This window comes from Myxine glutinosa, chromosome 12 (genome assembly GCF_964187855.1).
Source record: "Myxine glutinosa chromosome 12, kmMyxGlut1.1, whole genome shotgun sequence".
NCBI lineage: Eukaryota > Metazoa > Chordata > Myxini > Myxiniformes > Myxinidae > Myxine > Myxine glutinosa.
The window spans coordinates 113,482,947-113,499,956 of record NC_136272.1 but is presented as its reverse complement, the minus strand read 5'-3'; the positions used below and the strand labels follow the sequence as shown (position 1 = coordinate 113,499,956).

General features: G+C 43.7%; 1 protein-coding gene across 1 annotated transcript in view; it reads left to right on the top strand.

Moving 5' to 3' along the window:
• The window catches only part of LOC137437344 (endothelin receptor type B-like), a 33,083-nt gene extending 17,826 nt beyond the window's left edge, over positions 1-15,257 (top strand). Inside the window, exons 6-7 of the mRNA XM_068131690.2 lie at positions 4,853-4,961; positions 11,997-15,257. Of these exons, the coding sequence (XP_067987791.2) occupies positions 4,853-4,961; positions 11,997-12,146 (259 nt within the window). The 3' untranslated portion in view covers positions 12,147-15,257. The remainder of the gene's footprint in view (positions 1-4,852; positions 4,962-11,996) is intronic.
• Positions 15,258-17,010: the final 1,753 nt, after the last annotated feature.

The following is a 17,010-nucleotide window of genomic DNA, read 5'->3' as shown; positions in this document are numbered from 1 at the left end:
ATCTATATGCATGCCACGCCCATACTTTTCCTTATAAACTATATGCATGCCACACCCATACTTTTCCTTATAAACTATATGCATGCCACACCCATACTTTTCCTTATAAACTATATGCATGCCACACCCATACTTTTCCTTATAAACTAAATGCATGCCACGCCCATACTTTCCCTTATAAACTATATGCATGCCACGCCCATACTTTTCCTTTTAAACTATATGCATGCCATGCCCATACTTTTCCTTATAAACTATATGCATGCCACACCCATACTTTTCCTTATAAACTATATGCATGCCACACCCATACTTTTCCTTATAAACTATATGCATGCCACACCCATACTTTTCCTTATAAACTATATGCATGCCACACCCATACTTTTCCTTATAAACTATATGCATGCCACGCCCATACTTTTCCTTATAAACTATATGCATGCCACACCCATACTTTTCCTTATAAACTATATGCATGCCACACCCATACTTTTCCTTATAAACTATATGCATGCCACGCCCATACTTTCCCTTATAAACTATATGCATGCCACGCCCATACTTTTCCTTTTAAACTATATGCATGCCATGCCCATTCTTTTCCTTATAAACTATATGCATGATTTGACACACATACTTTTCCTTATAAACTATATGCATGCCACGCCCATACTTTTCCTTATCAACTATATGCATGCCACGCCCATACATTTCCTTATAAACTATATGCATGCCACGCCCATACTTTTCCTTATAAACTATATGCATGCCATGCCCATACTTTTCCTTATAAACTATATGCATGATGCCACACCCATAGTTTTCCTTATAAACCATATGCATGCCATGCCCATACTTTTCCTTATAAACTATATGCATGATGCCACACCCATACGTTTCCTTATAAACCATCTGCATGATGCCACACCCATACTTTTCCTTGTAAACCATATGCATGATGCCACACCCATACTTTTCCTTATAAACGATATGTATGATGCCACACCCATACTTTTCCTTATAAACGATATGTATGATGCCACACCCATACTTTTCCTTATAAACTATATGCATGATGCCACACCCATACTTTTCCTTATAAACGATATGTATGATGCCACACCCATACTTTTCCTTATAAACTATATGCATGATGCCACACCCATACTTTTCCTTATAAACCATATGCATGATGCCACACCCATACTTTTCCTTGTAAACTATATGCATGATGCCACACCCATACTTTTCCTTATAAACGATATGTATGATGCCACACCCATACTTTTCCTTATAAACTATATGCATGATGCCACACCCATACTTTTCCTTATAAAGCATATGCATGATGCCACACCCATACTTTTCCTTATAAACTATATGCATGATGCCACACCCATACTTTTCCTTGTAAACCATATGCATGATGCCACACCCATACTTTTCCTTGTAAACTATATGTATGATGACACACCCATACTTTTCCTTGTAAACTATATGTATGATGACACACCCATACTTTTCCTTATAAACTATATGCATGATGACACACCCATACTTTTCCTTATAAACGATATGCATGATGCCACACCCATACTTTTCCTTATAAACCATATGCATGATGCCACACCCATACTTTTCCTTATAAACCATATTCATGATGCCACACCCATACTTTTCCTTATAAACCATATGCATGATGCCACACCCATACTTTTCCTTATAAACCATATGCATGATGCCACACCCATACTTTTCCATATAAACTATATGCATGATGCCACACCCATACTTTTCCTTATAAACGATATGTATGATGCCACACCCATACTTTTCCTTATAAACTATATGCATGATGCCACACCCATACTTTTCCTTTTAAACCATATGCATGATGCCACACCCATACTTTTCCTTGTAAACTATATGCATGATGCCACACCCATACTTTTCCTTATAAACGATATGTATGATGCCACACCCATACTTTTCCTTATAAACTATATGCATGATGCCACACCCATACTTTTCCTTATAAACCATATGCATGATGCCACACCCATACTTTTCCTTATAAACCATATACATGATGCCACACCCATACTTTTCCTTATAAACTATATGCATGATGCCACACCCATACTTTTCCTTATAAACTATATGCATGCCACGCCCATACTTTTCCTTATAAACTATATGCATGCCACGCCCATACGTTTCCTTATAAACTATATGCATGCCACGCCCATGCTTTTCCTTATAAACTATATGCATGATGCCACGCCCATACCTTTCCTTTCAAACTATATGCATGCCACGCCCATACTTTTCCTTATAAACTATATGCATGCCACACCCATACTTTTCCTTATAAACTATATGCATGCCACGCCCATACTTTCCCTTATAAACTATATGCATGCCACGCCCATACTTTTCCTTTTAAACTATATGCATGCCATGCCCATTCTTTTCCTTATAAACTATATGCATGATTTGACACACATACTTTTCCTTATAAACTATATGCATGCCACGCCCATACTTTTCCTTGTAAACTATATGTATGATGACACACCCATACTTTTCCTTGTAAACTATATGTATGATGACACACCCATACTTTTCCTTATAAACTATATGCATGCCACACCCATACTTTTCCTTTTAAACTGTATGCATGCCATGCCCATTCTTTTCCTTATAAACTATATGCATGATTTGACACACATACTTTTCCTTATAAACTATATGCATGCCACGCCCATACTTTTCCTTGTAAACTATATGTATGATGACACACCCATACTTTTCCTTATAAACTATATGCATGATGACACACCCATACTTTTCCTTATAAACGATATGCATGATGCCACACCCATACTTTTCCTTATAAACTATATGCATGATGCCACACCCATACTTTTCCTGACAACCATATGCATGATGCCACACCCATACTTTTCCTTATAAACCATATTCATGATGCCACACCCATACTTTTCCTTATAAACTATATGCATGATGCCACACCCATACTTTTCCTTATAAACCATATGCATGATGCCACACCCATACTTTTCCTTATAAACTATATGCATGATGACACACCCATACTTTTCCTTATAAACTATATGCATGATGCCACACCCATACTTTTCCTTATAAACTATATGCATGATGCCACACCCATACTTTTCCTTATAAACCATATGCATGATGCCACACCCATACTTTTCCTTGTAAACTATATGCATGATGCCACACCCATACTTTTCCTTGTAAACTATATGTATGATGACACACCCATACTTTTCCTTGTAAACTATATGTATGATGATTGATGACACACCCATACTTTTCCTTATAAACTACATGCATGATGCCACACCCATACTTTCCCTTATAAACCATATGCATGATGCCACACCCATACTTTTCCTTGTAAACTATATGTATGATGACACACCCATACTTTTCCTTATAAACGATATGTATGATGCCACACCCATACTTTTCCTTATAAACTATATGCATGATGCCACACCCATACTTTTCCTTATGAACCATATGCATGATGCCACACCCATACTTTTCCTTGTAAACCATATGCATGATGCCACACCCATACTTTTCCTTGTAAACTATATGTATGATGACACACCCATACTTTTCCTTGTAAACTATATGCATGATGCCACACCCATACTTTTCCTTGTAAACTATATGCACATGACAGGAGCACAGGACCTCAAAAGTGTAGTCACTTCAAACCACCCTCCCCTCCCCAGGATTTCCCTCTTCCTCCTCTCACCACTCCTCTCATCCCCTTTTCTCCCATCCCTCCCCTTCCATCCACCCCTTCTGTGCCCCTCCCTCCCCTGCAATCACCTTTCTCCCTTTCCCATCCCTTCTTCACCTTCCCATCTTTCCCACCAGACACCTCTTCCCTCACTTGCTTTTCCACTGCACCTCACCTTCCTTCTCTTTTTCGCCTACCCTACTCTACTGTACTGTTTCCCCCATACAAACCTTCTTTTTTTGTATACAAGATCGAGGCTCATGTAAGCGCAAACATTAATGACAAAAAAACAAACGGACACATGAGACGAAATAAAGGGAGCGGGAGACAAGATGTGGAGATAGGGGTTAGCACACAAGTACAACATTTGAGAGCAGGGACATCGGAAGGGAGGGGGCTTGGGAGGAGGAGGCGTGGGAGGGGGGGGGGAGAGGAAAAATAAAAACACATGGACACTGCTAGAACTTCCAGGAAAGAAGTTGGTATTTCAGAAAAGTGGATCTGGGGTGAATTAACAGGGGTAGAAAATATCAAGGTTTTCGATGGGGGAAGATAAGAGATGGTGGTGAACAGCTGTTTTAAAGACCTGGAGGGTGGAGTGGGATTGAAAAGAGTGAGGGAGTTTGTTCCAGAGGCGGGAAAAAAGAGGAAGGAAGGAGTGAAGTTGAGCAGAGAGTCTTGATTTTGGCAGTTTCACCCGAAGAGGGTTGCTGGCAGATCTTGTGCGACCTGTAGGAATATTTGGGGGACACAGCACAGGCAGTGCTGGGGTCGGGGGATTGAGGGGGGGGGCTGGGGAGCACAGACAGGCTATCTACACAATGCTTCCATTCTCTTCCTTTTCACCGTTTCGTCCTGCCCCAACTCCCCACCACCTTACAGACGTAATATGTCGATGACGTTATATCCCTTGTTTGAGTGATGGATAACATAATTAAAAGTTCCACAAATGTATTCTCTTGATGTACACCATCTGTGTATTTATAACAGTTTATTATATATTGGTGGTGAGCTGCTTATGCCCTCTCTAACATGCATCTTCAGCTTCCTGTTGGTGTTGGATTACATTGGCATCAATCTAGCATCTGTGAACTCATGCATCAACCCCATCGTGCTGTACTTCGTCAGTAAACGCTTCAAAAACTGTTTCAGGGTGAGTGGTGGGGAGGGAGGTGACTTGATCAGTACAACACAACCCACTTTAATTCCGCCCACATTGCAGTAGCATGATGGCATGGTGTGCATGGTAGCACAATGACATGATGACATGGTGTGCATGGCAGCACAGTGACATGATGACATGGTGTGCATGGCAGCACAGTGACATGATGACATGGTGTGCATGGCAGCACAGTGACATGATGACATGGTGTGCATGGCAGCACAGTGACATGATGACATGGTGTGTATTGTAGCACAGTGACATGATGGCATGGTGTGCACGGTAGCACAGTGACATGATAGCATGTTGTGCATGGTAGCACAGTGACATGATGGCATGGTGTGCAGGGTAGCAGTGTCATGAAGACATGGTGTGCATGGTAGCACAGTGACATTATGGCATGGTGCAAGCTGCATGGTGACACGATGACATGGTGCGCATTGTAGCACAGTGACATGATCGCATGGTGTGCATGGTAGCACAGTGATATGATGACATGGTGTGCATGGTAACACAGTGACATGATGACATGGTGCGCATGGTAGCACAGTGACATGAAGGCATGGTGCACAGTAGCACAGGGACATGATGACATAGTGCGCATGGTAGCACCGTGACATGATGACATGGTGCACAGTGACATGATGACATGGTGCACAGTAGCACAGTGACATGATGACATGGTGCGCATGGTAGCACAGTGACATGAAGGCATGGTGCACAGTAGCACAGTGACATGATAACATGGTGTGCATGGTAGCACAGTGGCATGAAGGCATGGTGCACAGTAGCACAGTGACATGATGACATGGTGCACATGGTAGCACAGCGAAATGATAACATGGTGCATAGTAGCACGATGACATGATGGCATGGTTCTGGGCCCTGTGCTTTTTCTGGTCTTCATCAATGATCTCTATGACTCTCTTGAAAATCCTCTCTATCTCTTTGCTGATGACTCTACTCTTTGTCGCTCCATTCCTCATCCCTCAGATCGGCAGTCTGCAGCCTCCTCACTCTCTGCAGACCTGGACAAAATCACAGACTGGGCAAACAAGTGGAACATGTCTTTCAATCCTGACAAATCTCACACTCTTACGATGTCTCTCCGAAAATACCGACTGGACAACCCTCCCATCCACTTTCTCAACAATCCTCTCCAACAAGTTCTGTCACTCAAGCTTTTGGGTCTCACTATCTGCCATGACCTTTCCTGGGAAAACCACATTTCAAATCTGGCCTCGAAAGCCAGTCGCCGACTGGGCATCCTCCGTCGTGCGAAGTCCTTCCTTGGCACACCTGAGCTGCTCACCACATCCGGCTTTCATCCGCAGCTCAATGGAATACTGCTCTCCCCTCTGGACTGGTGCTCCTGCCTCACACCTAGCTCGTCTTCACGCTGTTGAAACCAAAGCGTTCAGAATCATTGGAATCTCCCGCGATGAAGCCAACTCCAAGGGCCTTTCACTCACTCACCGCAGGCAGGTTGGTGGTCTTTCCGTCTTCTACCGACTCCTCTCTGGCCTTGCCCCCCCCCCACCCCCCCCCCCCCCCCACAGCTCTCTCTGGGCTCTGTCCCCAAATATTCCTACAGGTCGCACAAGATCTGCCTGCAACCCTCTTATGGTTAAACTGCCAAAATCAAGACTCTCTGCTCACCTTCGCTCCTTCATTCCTCTTTTCTCCCACCTCTGGAACAAACTCCCTCACTCTCGTCAATCCCACTCCATACTCCAGGTCTTTAAAACATCTGTTCACCACCATCTCTTATCTTTCCACATCCAAAACCTTGATCTTTTCTACCCCCGCTAATTTCACCCCAAATCCACTTTTTTGAAATACCAATTTCTGTCCTGGAAGTTCTTGGTGTCCTTTTGTTTTATACTTCTCCCACCCCCCCCCCCCCCCTTCCCTTCCCACGCCTCGTCCCCCCAAGCCCTCTCCATCCCACACATCTCCCTGCTCTCAAATGTTGTGTTTGTGTGCTTCCCCTTCTCTCCCCATCTTGTCTTCCGCTCCCTCTTTTTATATATTTTGTTTGTCTGGTTGATTTGTTTGTGAAATAAATGTTAGCTCTTTCACGAGCCTCGATTCAGTATACAAAAAGAAGAAAAAAAATGGTGCAAGCTGCATGGTACAAGGAGGTATGGTGACATGGTGACATGATGGCATGGTAGCACAGTGACATGATGGCACAGTGACATTATGACATGGTACATGGTGGCACAATGACATGGCAGGTTGGTGGTATGGTCAAATGATGACAATGCTTGGTGGTATGGTCACATGATGGCATGTGCATGGAGGAAACTTTATTTAAATGCAAACGTGGGAAAGTGTAAATTTATTATTCCACAAGCAAATATCACCCATTACTTCACTGACGCGAATACCAAGAGAGGAGGGAGAGAGGGGGGAAAAAATGGGGAAGAGAGGGAGGGAGGGGGGAGATGAGGAGGGGGTGGAAGCGTGGAAGAGTGGAGGGGAGCAATACCTCATACGTCGTTATACACACCAAGGGGGGGGGGGGTGAGGAAAGGGGTGGGAGCAAGAGAAACAGAGAGGGAGGGGGGAGAAAGGGGTGTGGGAGGAGAGTGCTGCACTTTTGAGGAGGGAGTGAGGACAGGTTAGAGGAGAGAGAGAGGGAGAGGGGGAGAGGGAGAGGGAGAGAGAGAGAGAGAGAGAGAGAGAGAGGGAGAATGGGGGAGAACGAGAGAGAAAGATGAAGGGGAGGGGGAAGTTAGTAAGGAGAATGTTATATTTATATATTATGACACATTTTTTTACAGAATAGAAGATGCCACACAGGAAAATGAAACGGCAACAAATACAGCCCCAACAATTGCAAAAAGGACAAAATAAATATATAAAAATACATAACAAGAAATATACACCAACAACTGGGAGAATGACAAAAGAGCAGGAAAATACAAAAAGGAGTTGGACAGAGTGGGGATAGACAAAGAAGGCTCATTGGAATGGCTAAGAAGAAGTCGGATCAACTAGGACGGCAAACAAATCATAACAAATGCCAAAGATCAAGGACACTACACCAATGGATTAAAAAAGATGGTGGGACTGAGCCAGACGGACAAGTGTAGATTCTGCAAGACAGAAACAGACTAGTCACCTGCTCACAGGATGCAAAAAAAAAATCAGAACAACTTTACGTACAATGGCACAACAAAGTATGCAAATTGATCATTGGCATGTCTGCAAAAATTGAAACATCCCAGTACCAGAAAACTCATGGAAACACGAACCAAGGGCAATCATTGAAAATGAGGACGTCATGCTCACATATGACCTGATGATTCCATCGAGCGTGAACACAGAAAAGAACAAGAACGGCACTGAGTAGAGAGAATACCTCCACCTGGTTGGCCATATGGTGAAGAATCATTTAAAAAATTATACTAGCTGGATCCGGATCTTCACCAAAATTGAATCCATCCTTCCATGTCACACACACAACATGTCCACCAAGTTTCGTCCAAATCCGTCCACAACTTTTTGAGATATCCTGCTATGTATAGTTTTTGGCCCCATCTCCCAACGGTGAAGAATCACTTTAAAAATTCTAGTAGCCGGATCCGAATACGAATCTTCATCAAAATCTAATCATTTCGTCATTGTTACATATGCTACATCTCTGCCAAATTTCGTCCGAATCTGTCCACAACGTTTTGAGATAATTTGTTCACAAACAAACAAACAAATGGACAACTAGAACGCCACTCAGTAGAGCGCATACTCCCGCCGTGGGTCAAGTTGGAATAGTACGATTTCACAAAAGTTTGAGGGAGTAGTTCAGTGACAACACAAGACAGACACTGCACAGACATATATATATATAGAATATATAGAAGATTAAAAACACCTCACAGCCACGTGATTTAAAAACACCTCACCACCACATCATTTTACACCTCACCACCACATAATTCAAAATACCTCACCACCACGTGATTCAAAATACCTCACCACCACGTGATTCAAAACCACCACCACGTTATTAAAAACACTTCACCACCACGGAAATAAAAGTTTCAGGGAGTAGTTCAGTGACAACAGACACTGCCCAGATATGTAGATATATAGATAAATAAACCTGAAAATCGCAGAGCCAGAATTATTTTTTAGTCGGGGAAGCCCATGCGAGGTTTCTTCTTCTTCAGCCTCTCAACCTTGGGTGAATATGCGATCTTTTAAAAAAAAAGTTCGAATTTTGCCAAATCTGTTTTATTCGTTTGTTAATATACCTCAGCCATTGACAAATCTGGAATTATAATTTTATTTGAGGTTCAAATTAACCCGGGACATTGTGTCAAACGATGTCTGCAAGTCTGCACATGTGATAAAAAAATTAATCGTCCACAGTCGAAGACTCTTCTTTTTCACGCAATAACAACTTCCAGCTTCCAGACCGTACATCCAATCATCTTCAAATTTTGCACACTTGTTACTCTTCATGACCTCTACTAAAGTATGCAGTTTCACGTCGATCAATGAAGTGGTTCAAGGGATATAAATGTTTTTATTATTTGCGTTTAATTAACGATATCTGCAAAACCACGTGACCTATCGCAAATTCCAAAAGGACATTTTAGTAGACTGATATGCTGAACAGATCTGTGAAGTTTCCCCTCGATTGGATCACAAATGAGGGAGGAGCTAGGTTTTAAATATTTGCGCTTAAAAACGTCATAACTCTGAAACCATGTGATGCATGACGTCATGCTCACTGACGTTTTTTGTTCGTCAAGAGTATGCGATTCTGCCTGCAAAGTTTGGCCTCGATCTGTTCAGGCGTTTTGGAGAAAATTGGATTTTAGTGTTTCACTCAAAACAATATGGCGGCCGACCCACGTGACCTGTGACGTCATAATTACCATTGAAATATTCTGCAGACAGAGTCCCTCCTATGGTAAAAATTTGCTCTCAATCGGTCCAATTATTGCAGAGAAAATGGTTTTTAAAGGAAAACAGAAAAAAAAATTCCCCAAAAAATTCTTGGATCCGGAATAATATCCTGAGCTTCACCAAAAACTAATAAATTCTTCCTTACCCCAAGGGCAATCATCCCACCAACTTTCATCCAAATCCGTTCAGAACTTTTCCAGATATCTTGTTCACAAACGCACACACACACACACACACACACACACACACACACACACACACACACACACACACACACACACACACACACACGAATGCATTACTCCCTAGCGGGAGTAAAAACAGACAAACATACAGGGGTGAAAACGTAACCTCCATCCACCTTTGGTGGCGGAGGTGAATACGTGCGAAGATGGTTAATAATTATTGTTTTTGGACAAAGAGGACACAAACCCATTTCTTTGTAAGGCACATTTCTGCTTAATAACCATTTTCTGTAAAGTTTGAAACTGTACCATGAACAGTACAGTAGTAAATGTTGTTTTGTTTCCGGCAAGGAAAGCAAAATCAGCTTGTGGGTTTAAATATAACGATGAGGAAATGAGGATGAGCCGATGAGGGGTTTCACTGTATTGTTAAAAACTAGGGCATGCCCGTACTATATATAAGCTAGGACGTGCCCGTACGTGGGTGCCCGTTCCTTGCCAAAAAAAAAAAAAAAAAAAAATTTGTGTAGGGGTGTGTGTGTGTAAACATCCTAGGGCGTGCCCGTACGTGGGTGCAAAAAAACATGCGTGCAAACAACAACAACAAAAAAAAACTTTGAAACCACGTGGCAGTAACGACCACAGAACCCCCCCCCTCTATTTACATGAATGGTTTGGTCCATTCGCAACGACCACAGAACCCCCCCCTCTATTTACATGCAATGGTTTGGTCCATTCGCAACGCCAAAGCGAACGGCGAACGGCTAAATCGCCATAGCTCGGTAAGTACTTGTCCGATTAATTTCAAACCTTGAAAAGGCACATCCTCGGGTCCCCAGCAATATACCTGGCAAGTTTCAAGTATATCGGACCGGTAGTTGTCGAGAAATCGTTGTCGCATACATACACACACACATACACACAGAGATTACTGGAATTATAGATAGATAACAGGAGAAGCTCGGGCCCCTCAACGGACCCCTGGCCCTGAGGCAGCGATCCCTCTTGACCTCCCTTCTCGACACCCCTGTGCCCCACACTCTCAGGCATATGAACCACATGTGCCCCACACTCTCAGGCATGTACACCACATGTGCCCCCACACTCTCAGGCATGTAAACCACATGTTCCCCACACTCTCAGGCATGTAAACCACATGTTCCCCACACTCTCAGGCATGTAAACCACATGCTCCTCACACTCTCAGGCATTTAAACCACACGTTCCCCACACTCTCAGGCATGTACACCACATGTGTCCCACAATCTCAGGCATGTGAGCCACATGTGCCCCATGCTCTCAGCCATGTAAACCACATGTGCCCCACGCTCTCAGGCATGTAAACCACATGCGCCCCACACTCTCAGGCATGTACACCACATGTGCCCCATGCTCTCAGGCATGTAAACCACATGTGCCCCTCACTCTCAGGCATGTAAACCACATGTTCTCACGCTCTCAGCCACGTGAACCACATGTGCCCCATACTCTCAGGCATGTTCGCCACATGTTCCCCACACTCTCAGGCATGTTAACCACATGTTCTCCCACTCTCAGGCATGTAAACCACATGTGTCCCACACTCTCAGGTATGTAAACCACATGTTCCCCACACTCTCAGGCATGTAAACCACATGTTCCTCACACTCTCAGGCATTTAAACCACATTTTCCCCACACTCTCAGGCATGTACACCACATGTGTCCCACACTCACAGGCATGTAAACCACATGTTCTTCACACTCTCAGCCACGTGAACCACATGTGCCCCACAATCTCAGGCATGTGAACCACAAGTGGGTTACACTCTCGTACATGTAACCCGCATTGGCATTGGTAAATTTGTGTCGTTGTGGTTTATTGTAATTTTAAATCTCATTGACTGTCCTTAGAGCTGAAGCTGAGTTTTGTTCCGCAGTCGTGCTTGTGCTGCTGGAATCTGCCCCCACGGCTGCTCAACAGCGGACGCAATGATGCTCCTCCACTGGGCAGCAAGTTACAACTACACGGTGCGGACGTGTGCTCCAAGCGCAGCTCCAGGTGCAGTCACAAGCTCAGCTTCACCTGAGCGCATGATGGAGAGTGCGGGCCAAGGAGTGCGAAAGACAACGCAGCATGGGAATGGATTAGGAAATGGTAGCATGGTTAGTTGTGTGCGAGAGACGCACAGATGTCTCCAAAAATTAACAAGTCCGAGATGAAACATCTTTTGTAAAAAAAAAGCAACAACAAACTATAAAACAAAACGAAAGTACAAGGTCATGAAAATCTTGGCAGATCAATACACAATGATTATTGGATCATATGACCAAATACTACACACACATGTACCTTGGGCTTTCCAGTGTCCCTGGTGTTTCCTTCCAGTGTCCCTGGTGTTTGCTTCCAGTGTCCCTGGTATTTGCTTCCAGTGTCCCTGGTGTTTCCTTCCAGTGTCCCTGGTGTTTCCTTCCAGTGTCCCTGGTGTTTCCTCCCAGTGTCCCTGGTGTTTCCTTCCAGTGTCCCTGGTGTTTCCTCCCGGTGTCCCTGGTGTTTCCTCCCAATGTCCCTGGTGTTTCCTCCCAATGTCCCTGGTGTTTCCTTCCAGTGTCCCTGGTGTTTCCTTCCAGTGTCCCTGGTGTTTCCTTCCAGTGTCCCTGGTGTTTCCTTCCAGTGTCCCTGGTGTTTCCTTCCAGTGTCCCTGGTGTTTCCTTCCAGTGTCCCTGGTGTTTCCTTCCAGTGTCCCTGGTGTTTCCTCCCAGTGTCCCTGGTGTTTCCTCCCAGTGTCCCTGGTGTTTCCTTCCAGTGTCCCTGGTGTTTCCTTCCAGTGTCCCTGGTGTTTCCTTCCAGTGTCCCTGGTGTTTCCTCCCAATGTCCCTGGTGTTTCCTCCCAATGTCCCTGGTGTTTCCTCCCAATGTCCCTGGTGTTTCCTCCCAATGTCCCTGGTGTTTCCTCCGGTGTCCCTGGTGTTTCCTCCCAGTGTCCCTGGTGTTTCCTCCCAATGTCCCTGGTGTTTCCTCCCGGTGTCCCTGGTGTTTCCTCCCAGTGTCCCTGGTGTTTCCTCCCAATGTCCCTGGTGTTTCCTCCCAATGTCCCTGGTGTTTCCTCCCAATGTCCCTGGTGTTTCCTCCCAGTGTCCCTGGTGTTTCCTCCCAATGTCCCTGGTGTTTCCTCCCCAATGTCCCTGGTGTTTCCTCCCGGTGTCCCTGGTGTTTCCTCCCAGTGTCCCTGGTGTTTCCTCCCAGTGTCCCTGGTGTTTCATTCTACTGTTCCTGGCATGTCCTTCCACATCTCCACCCCTACGTTTACTGCATTGAGAGCTTGGGCATGGGACAACTAGTGAGTAGTGTGAGGTCATAATGAATGACCAGGTACCGATGGATTATTAATCAATGATTGTTGAGTTCTTCTCAAAATCTCAGCAAAGGTTTTCATTTGCTTTGTCTAGAGATTAACGCTTCCGTGACTCGATAACTGATCATAAAAAGCCCATTGGTACAGATTTTTTATTACAGTGACTGAATGACTCAACATCACCAGCCATGTTTGTGTTTAAATATTTTTTATTATTGTAAAGTAGCTTGTATCTGAATTAACCAGCCATGTATTAAATTCTTTTAATCCTCACTATTTCATAAAATCTCGTTTTGTTTGAACTTCATTGTGTTGTCATTATATAAGACACGTCACAAATTTCATATTGTTCACTAAAAACAATGGGGAGGGGACCGGTGGTTAGAGAGATGGGATGAATACATCGTTTGTTTTTAATCCGAAACAAGTGTTTGTGTCTCGAATCATTAAAACTGTTCTCTGCAAGCGACAAGTGGCATGTACGTGTCCCACACTCCCATGCATGTAAACCACATGTGCACATTGCTTTCACATATTAAGACCACATACGCCCCGTATTCTTATCTATGTAAACTGCATATGTACCATACTCTCATATATGTTAACCGCATGTGCCCATACACCCATATATGTTAACTGCATGTGCCCATAATCTCGTATATGTTAACCGCATATAGCCATGCCATCATCTTAATCACATGTGCCCCACACTCTCGTTCATGTAAGCTATATATGCCCCACACCCTCATACATGTAAGCTATATGTGCTCCACACTCATACATGTTAACCTCATGTTCCCCACTCTCATACATTTAAATTGCATGTGTCCAACACTCTTGTACATGTAAACCACCTGTGGTCCATACTCTCATGCATGTAAACCACCTGTGCCCCTCACTCTCAGGCATGTAAACCACATGTTCCCCTCACTCTCAGGCATGTAAACCACCTGTGGTCCATACTCTCATACATGTAAACCACCTGTGGCCCATACTCTCATGCATGTAAACCACATGTGCCCCTCACTCTCAGGCATGTAAACCACATGTTCCCCTCACTCTCAGGCATGTAAACCACCTGTGGTCCATACTCTCATACATGTAAACCACCTGTGGCCCATACTCTCATGCATGTAAACCACATGTGTCCCACACTCTCAGGCATGTAAACCACATGTGCCCCTCACTCTCAGGCATGTGAACCACCCAGACTCAGGAGGAAGCCACTTGGGCCATTATGACCCTCCAAGGACACAACACTGTCCCCTTGTTTTTAACTGCACAAAATAAACTGTCTGCAGTGCATATTCCCACGGTACACACGGACGAAGGGAGATTCCCTAGCATGTCCTGTTCATTTAGACTCGGGTTCTTAGAGCGATGGACATGAAGAAAAGGCTTTTATCAACTTTGTGAATGTTCAATGTTTGTCTAAACATGAGAGGTTCGACACGCAACACGGATTGTGCGGGGAGAGAGAGAGAGCGAGAGAGAGAGAGAGAGAGCCCCCTCTTGTGTCTGTGTGGTGACCACAGTGATGGTCACATCAAAAACTTGAGGAGTGAAGTCGTGTTACCTACTGGTCATGGTGTTCTATTTGGGGATCATTATTAGAGACTAACCTGTGGTTACCGTTGTCCTCACGTGACAAAGCGGTGATTGTATTAAAGGTGTTTGTTTTAGTATGCATATTGATGACGTTATTGAAGATGAAATGCTTGTTGGATCATGTTACTGAAGGATGTGCCAATGTTGATGTCCAGGTGTAACAATGGTTCATATGCGACTTGTACGCGAACTTGATCACAATTTGCCTTTTCGAACGACAATAAACCATTAAATTTTGCTCTTTTGTGGATCTTCCTGCAATAATATGTCAGATGACAACGTGACTGCAGCATATCCAACTTGTCTCTATTTATGCACACAATACTTTCAGAATGGTGTCCCTCGAGACTCAGTCCTCACCCCCACACTCTTTAATCTGTTCATGCACAACATTCCACAACCACCCGAGAACATACAAACAGCCTCATATGCGGACGATATAACCATCACCTCTACTCATAGCAACATGAACACCACCACAGCACAACTTCAACCCTTCCTCAGCACTCTACAAACCTGGCTCACCATTAACAGACAAAGTCGCCCCTCAAAATCACCGGTCACTCTTCTAACAAATTACACCAAGGAACATAGCGCTGCACCACACGTCACACTGAACGACATCCCTATTCCACACACACATCAAGCAAAAATACTCGGCGTCACTTTTAACACATCCATGTCATTCTCAGATCACGTCACAAACATTTTTTTAAAACAGAAAAAACATGCACTCCCAGGCTGCACACACTTCGGGCACTCACAGGCACCGACTTCGGACACCACGAAGAAACAACGTCACCAACATACAAACAGTACATTAGATCAGCCATCAACTATGCCAGCTCATCTTGGGTCTCCAGCCTATCAAGCACACATCTCAACACCCTGCAGACCACACAAAACAAAGCTATTCACATCATCACAGGTTACACATTAACAACACCCATCAAGCCCCAACTCACAGAAATATAAATGCTAAAAATCAAAGACCACTTAGACATGAGAGGTGCACAGTTCCTTGCAATGTCAAATGCCAACCCTAATCACCCATGCCACTACATATACAACCACCCGCAGGCCCCTAGACACATTACAACTACACCACAAAGACACTACAGTCACATCCTTTGTAACATCCTCCCACCAATCAACAGAAACTACAAAAACACATCCACACCCACGTCACCATAAACACAACGAGAAAGCATCTGAAAATGCAAAGCCCATCCGCGTCCGTTTGTATTCAGATGTCTTCATCTTCTTATTCTTCTTCTTTTTCAGTAAGCTTGAAATAATGAAAACAGTTTTAAAAAATACAAAATGAAAATTGATGATTTTATGCAACCTTGACCTTTGACGTTGTGATGTAAAAAATAATCGACTCCTACCTTTTGAAAAGGGAACCAATTCAGTGACCCGATATACAAATTCTTTAAATTTCAGGTCAATCGGGTGAAAATTAGTGATTTTACGCAACCTTGACCTTTGACCTTTTGATCTAAAAAAAACAAAAAAACAATCAGCTACCAGCATTTGATTCGTGAAACAATTCAGTGACCCAATATGCAAATTCTTAAAATTTCAGGTCAGTCGGATGAAAATTGGCGATTTTATGGGACGCTGACCTTTGACCTTTTGACCAAATTATTAATTTGCCTTCTCCATATTCTCATAATAAAGCTTTGTTGAAAATTTGATGACAAAAGCTCAAATGGTAAATATAAATATCAGGTCAATTGGATGAAAATTGATGATTTCAGGTGACACTGACCTTTAACCTAGGTCAAAGCAAAATGATGCCAGCCGCAGCCATGTGCAGCATCCCAAAGAAGATGCAATCTCCAAAACACAAGTGGGCAGTCAGGTGGAGACACATCCAAACCAGACAATCACAGGCAGGTGTACTCTATCTACAATATCCCGAAGCACAACTTCAGCCTGAAAAGTTCCCAACAAATCTAAATCCTTTCTCTAGCTCTGAAATCTT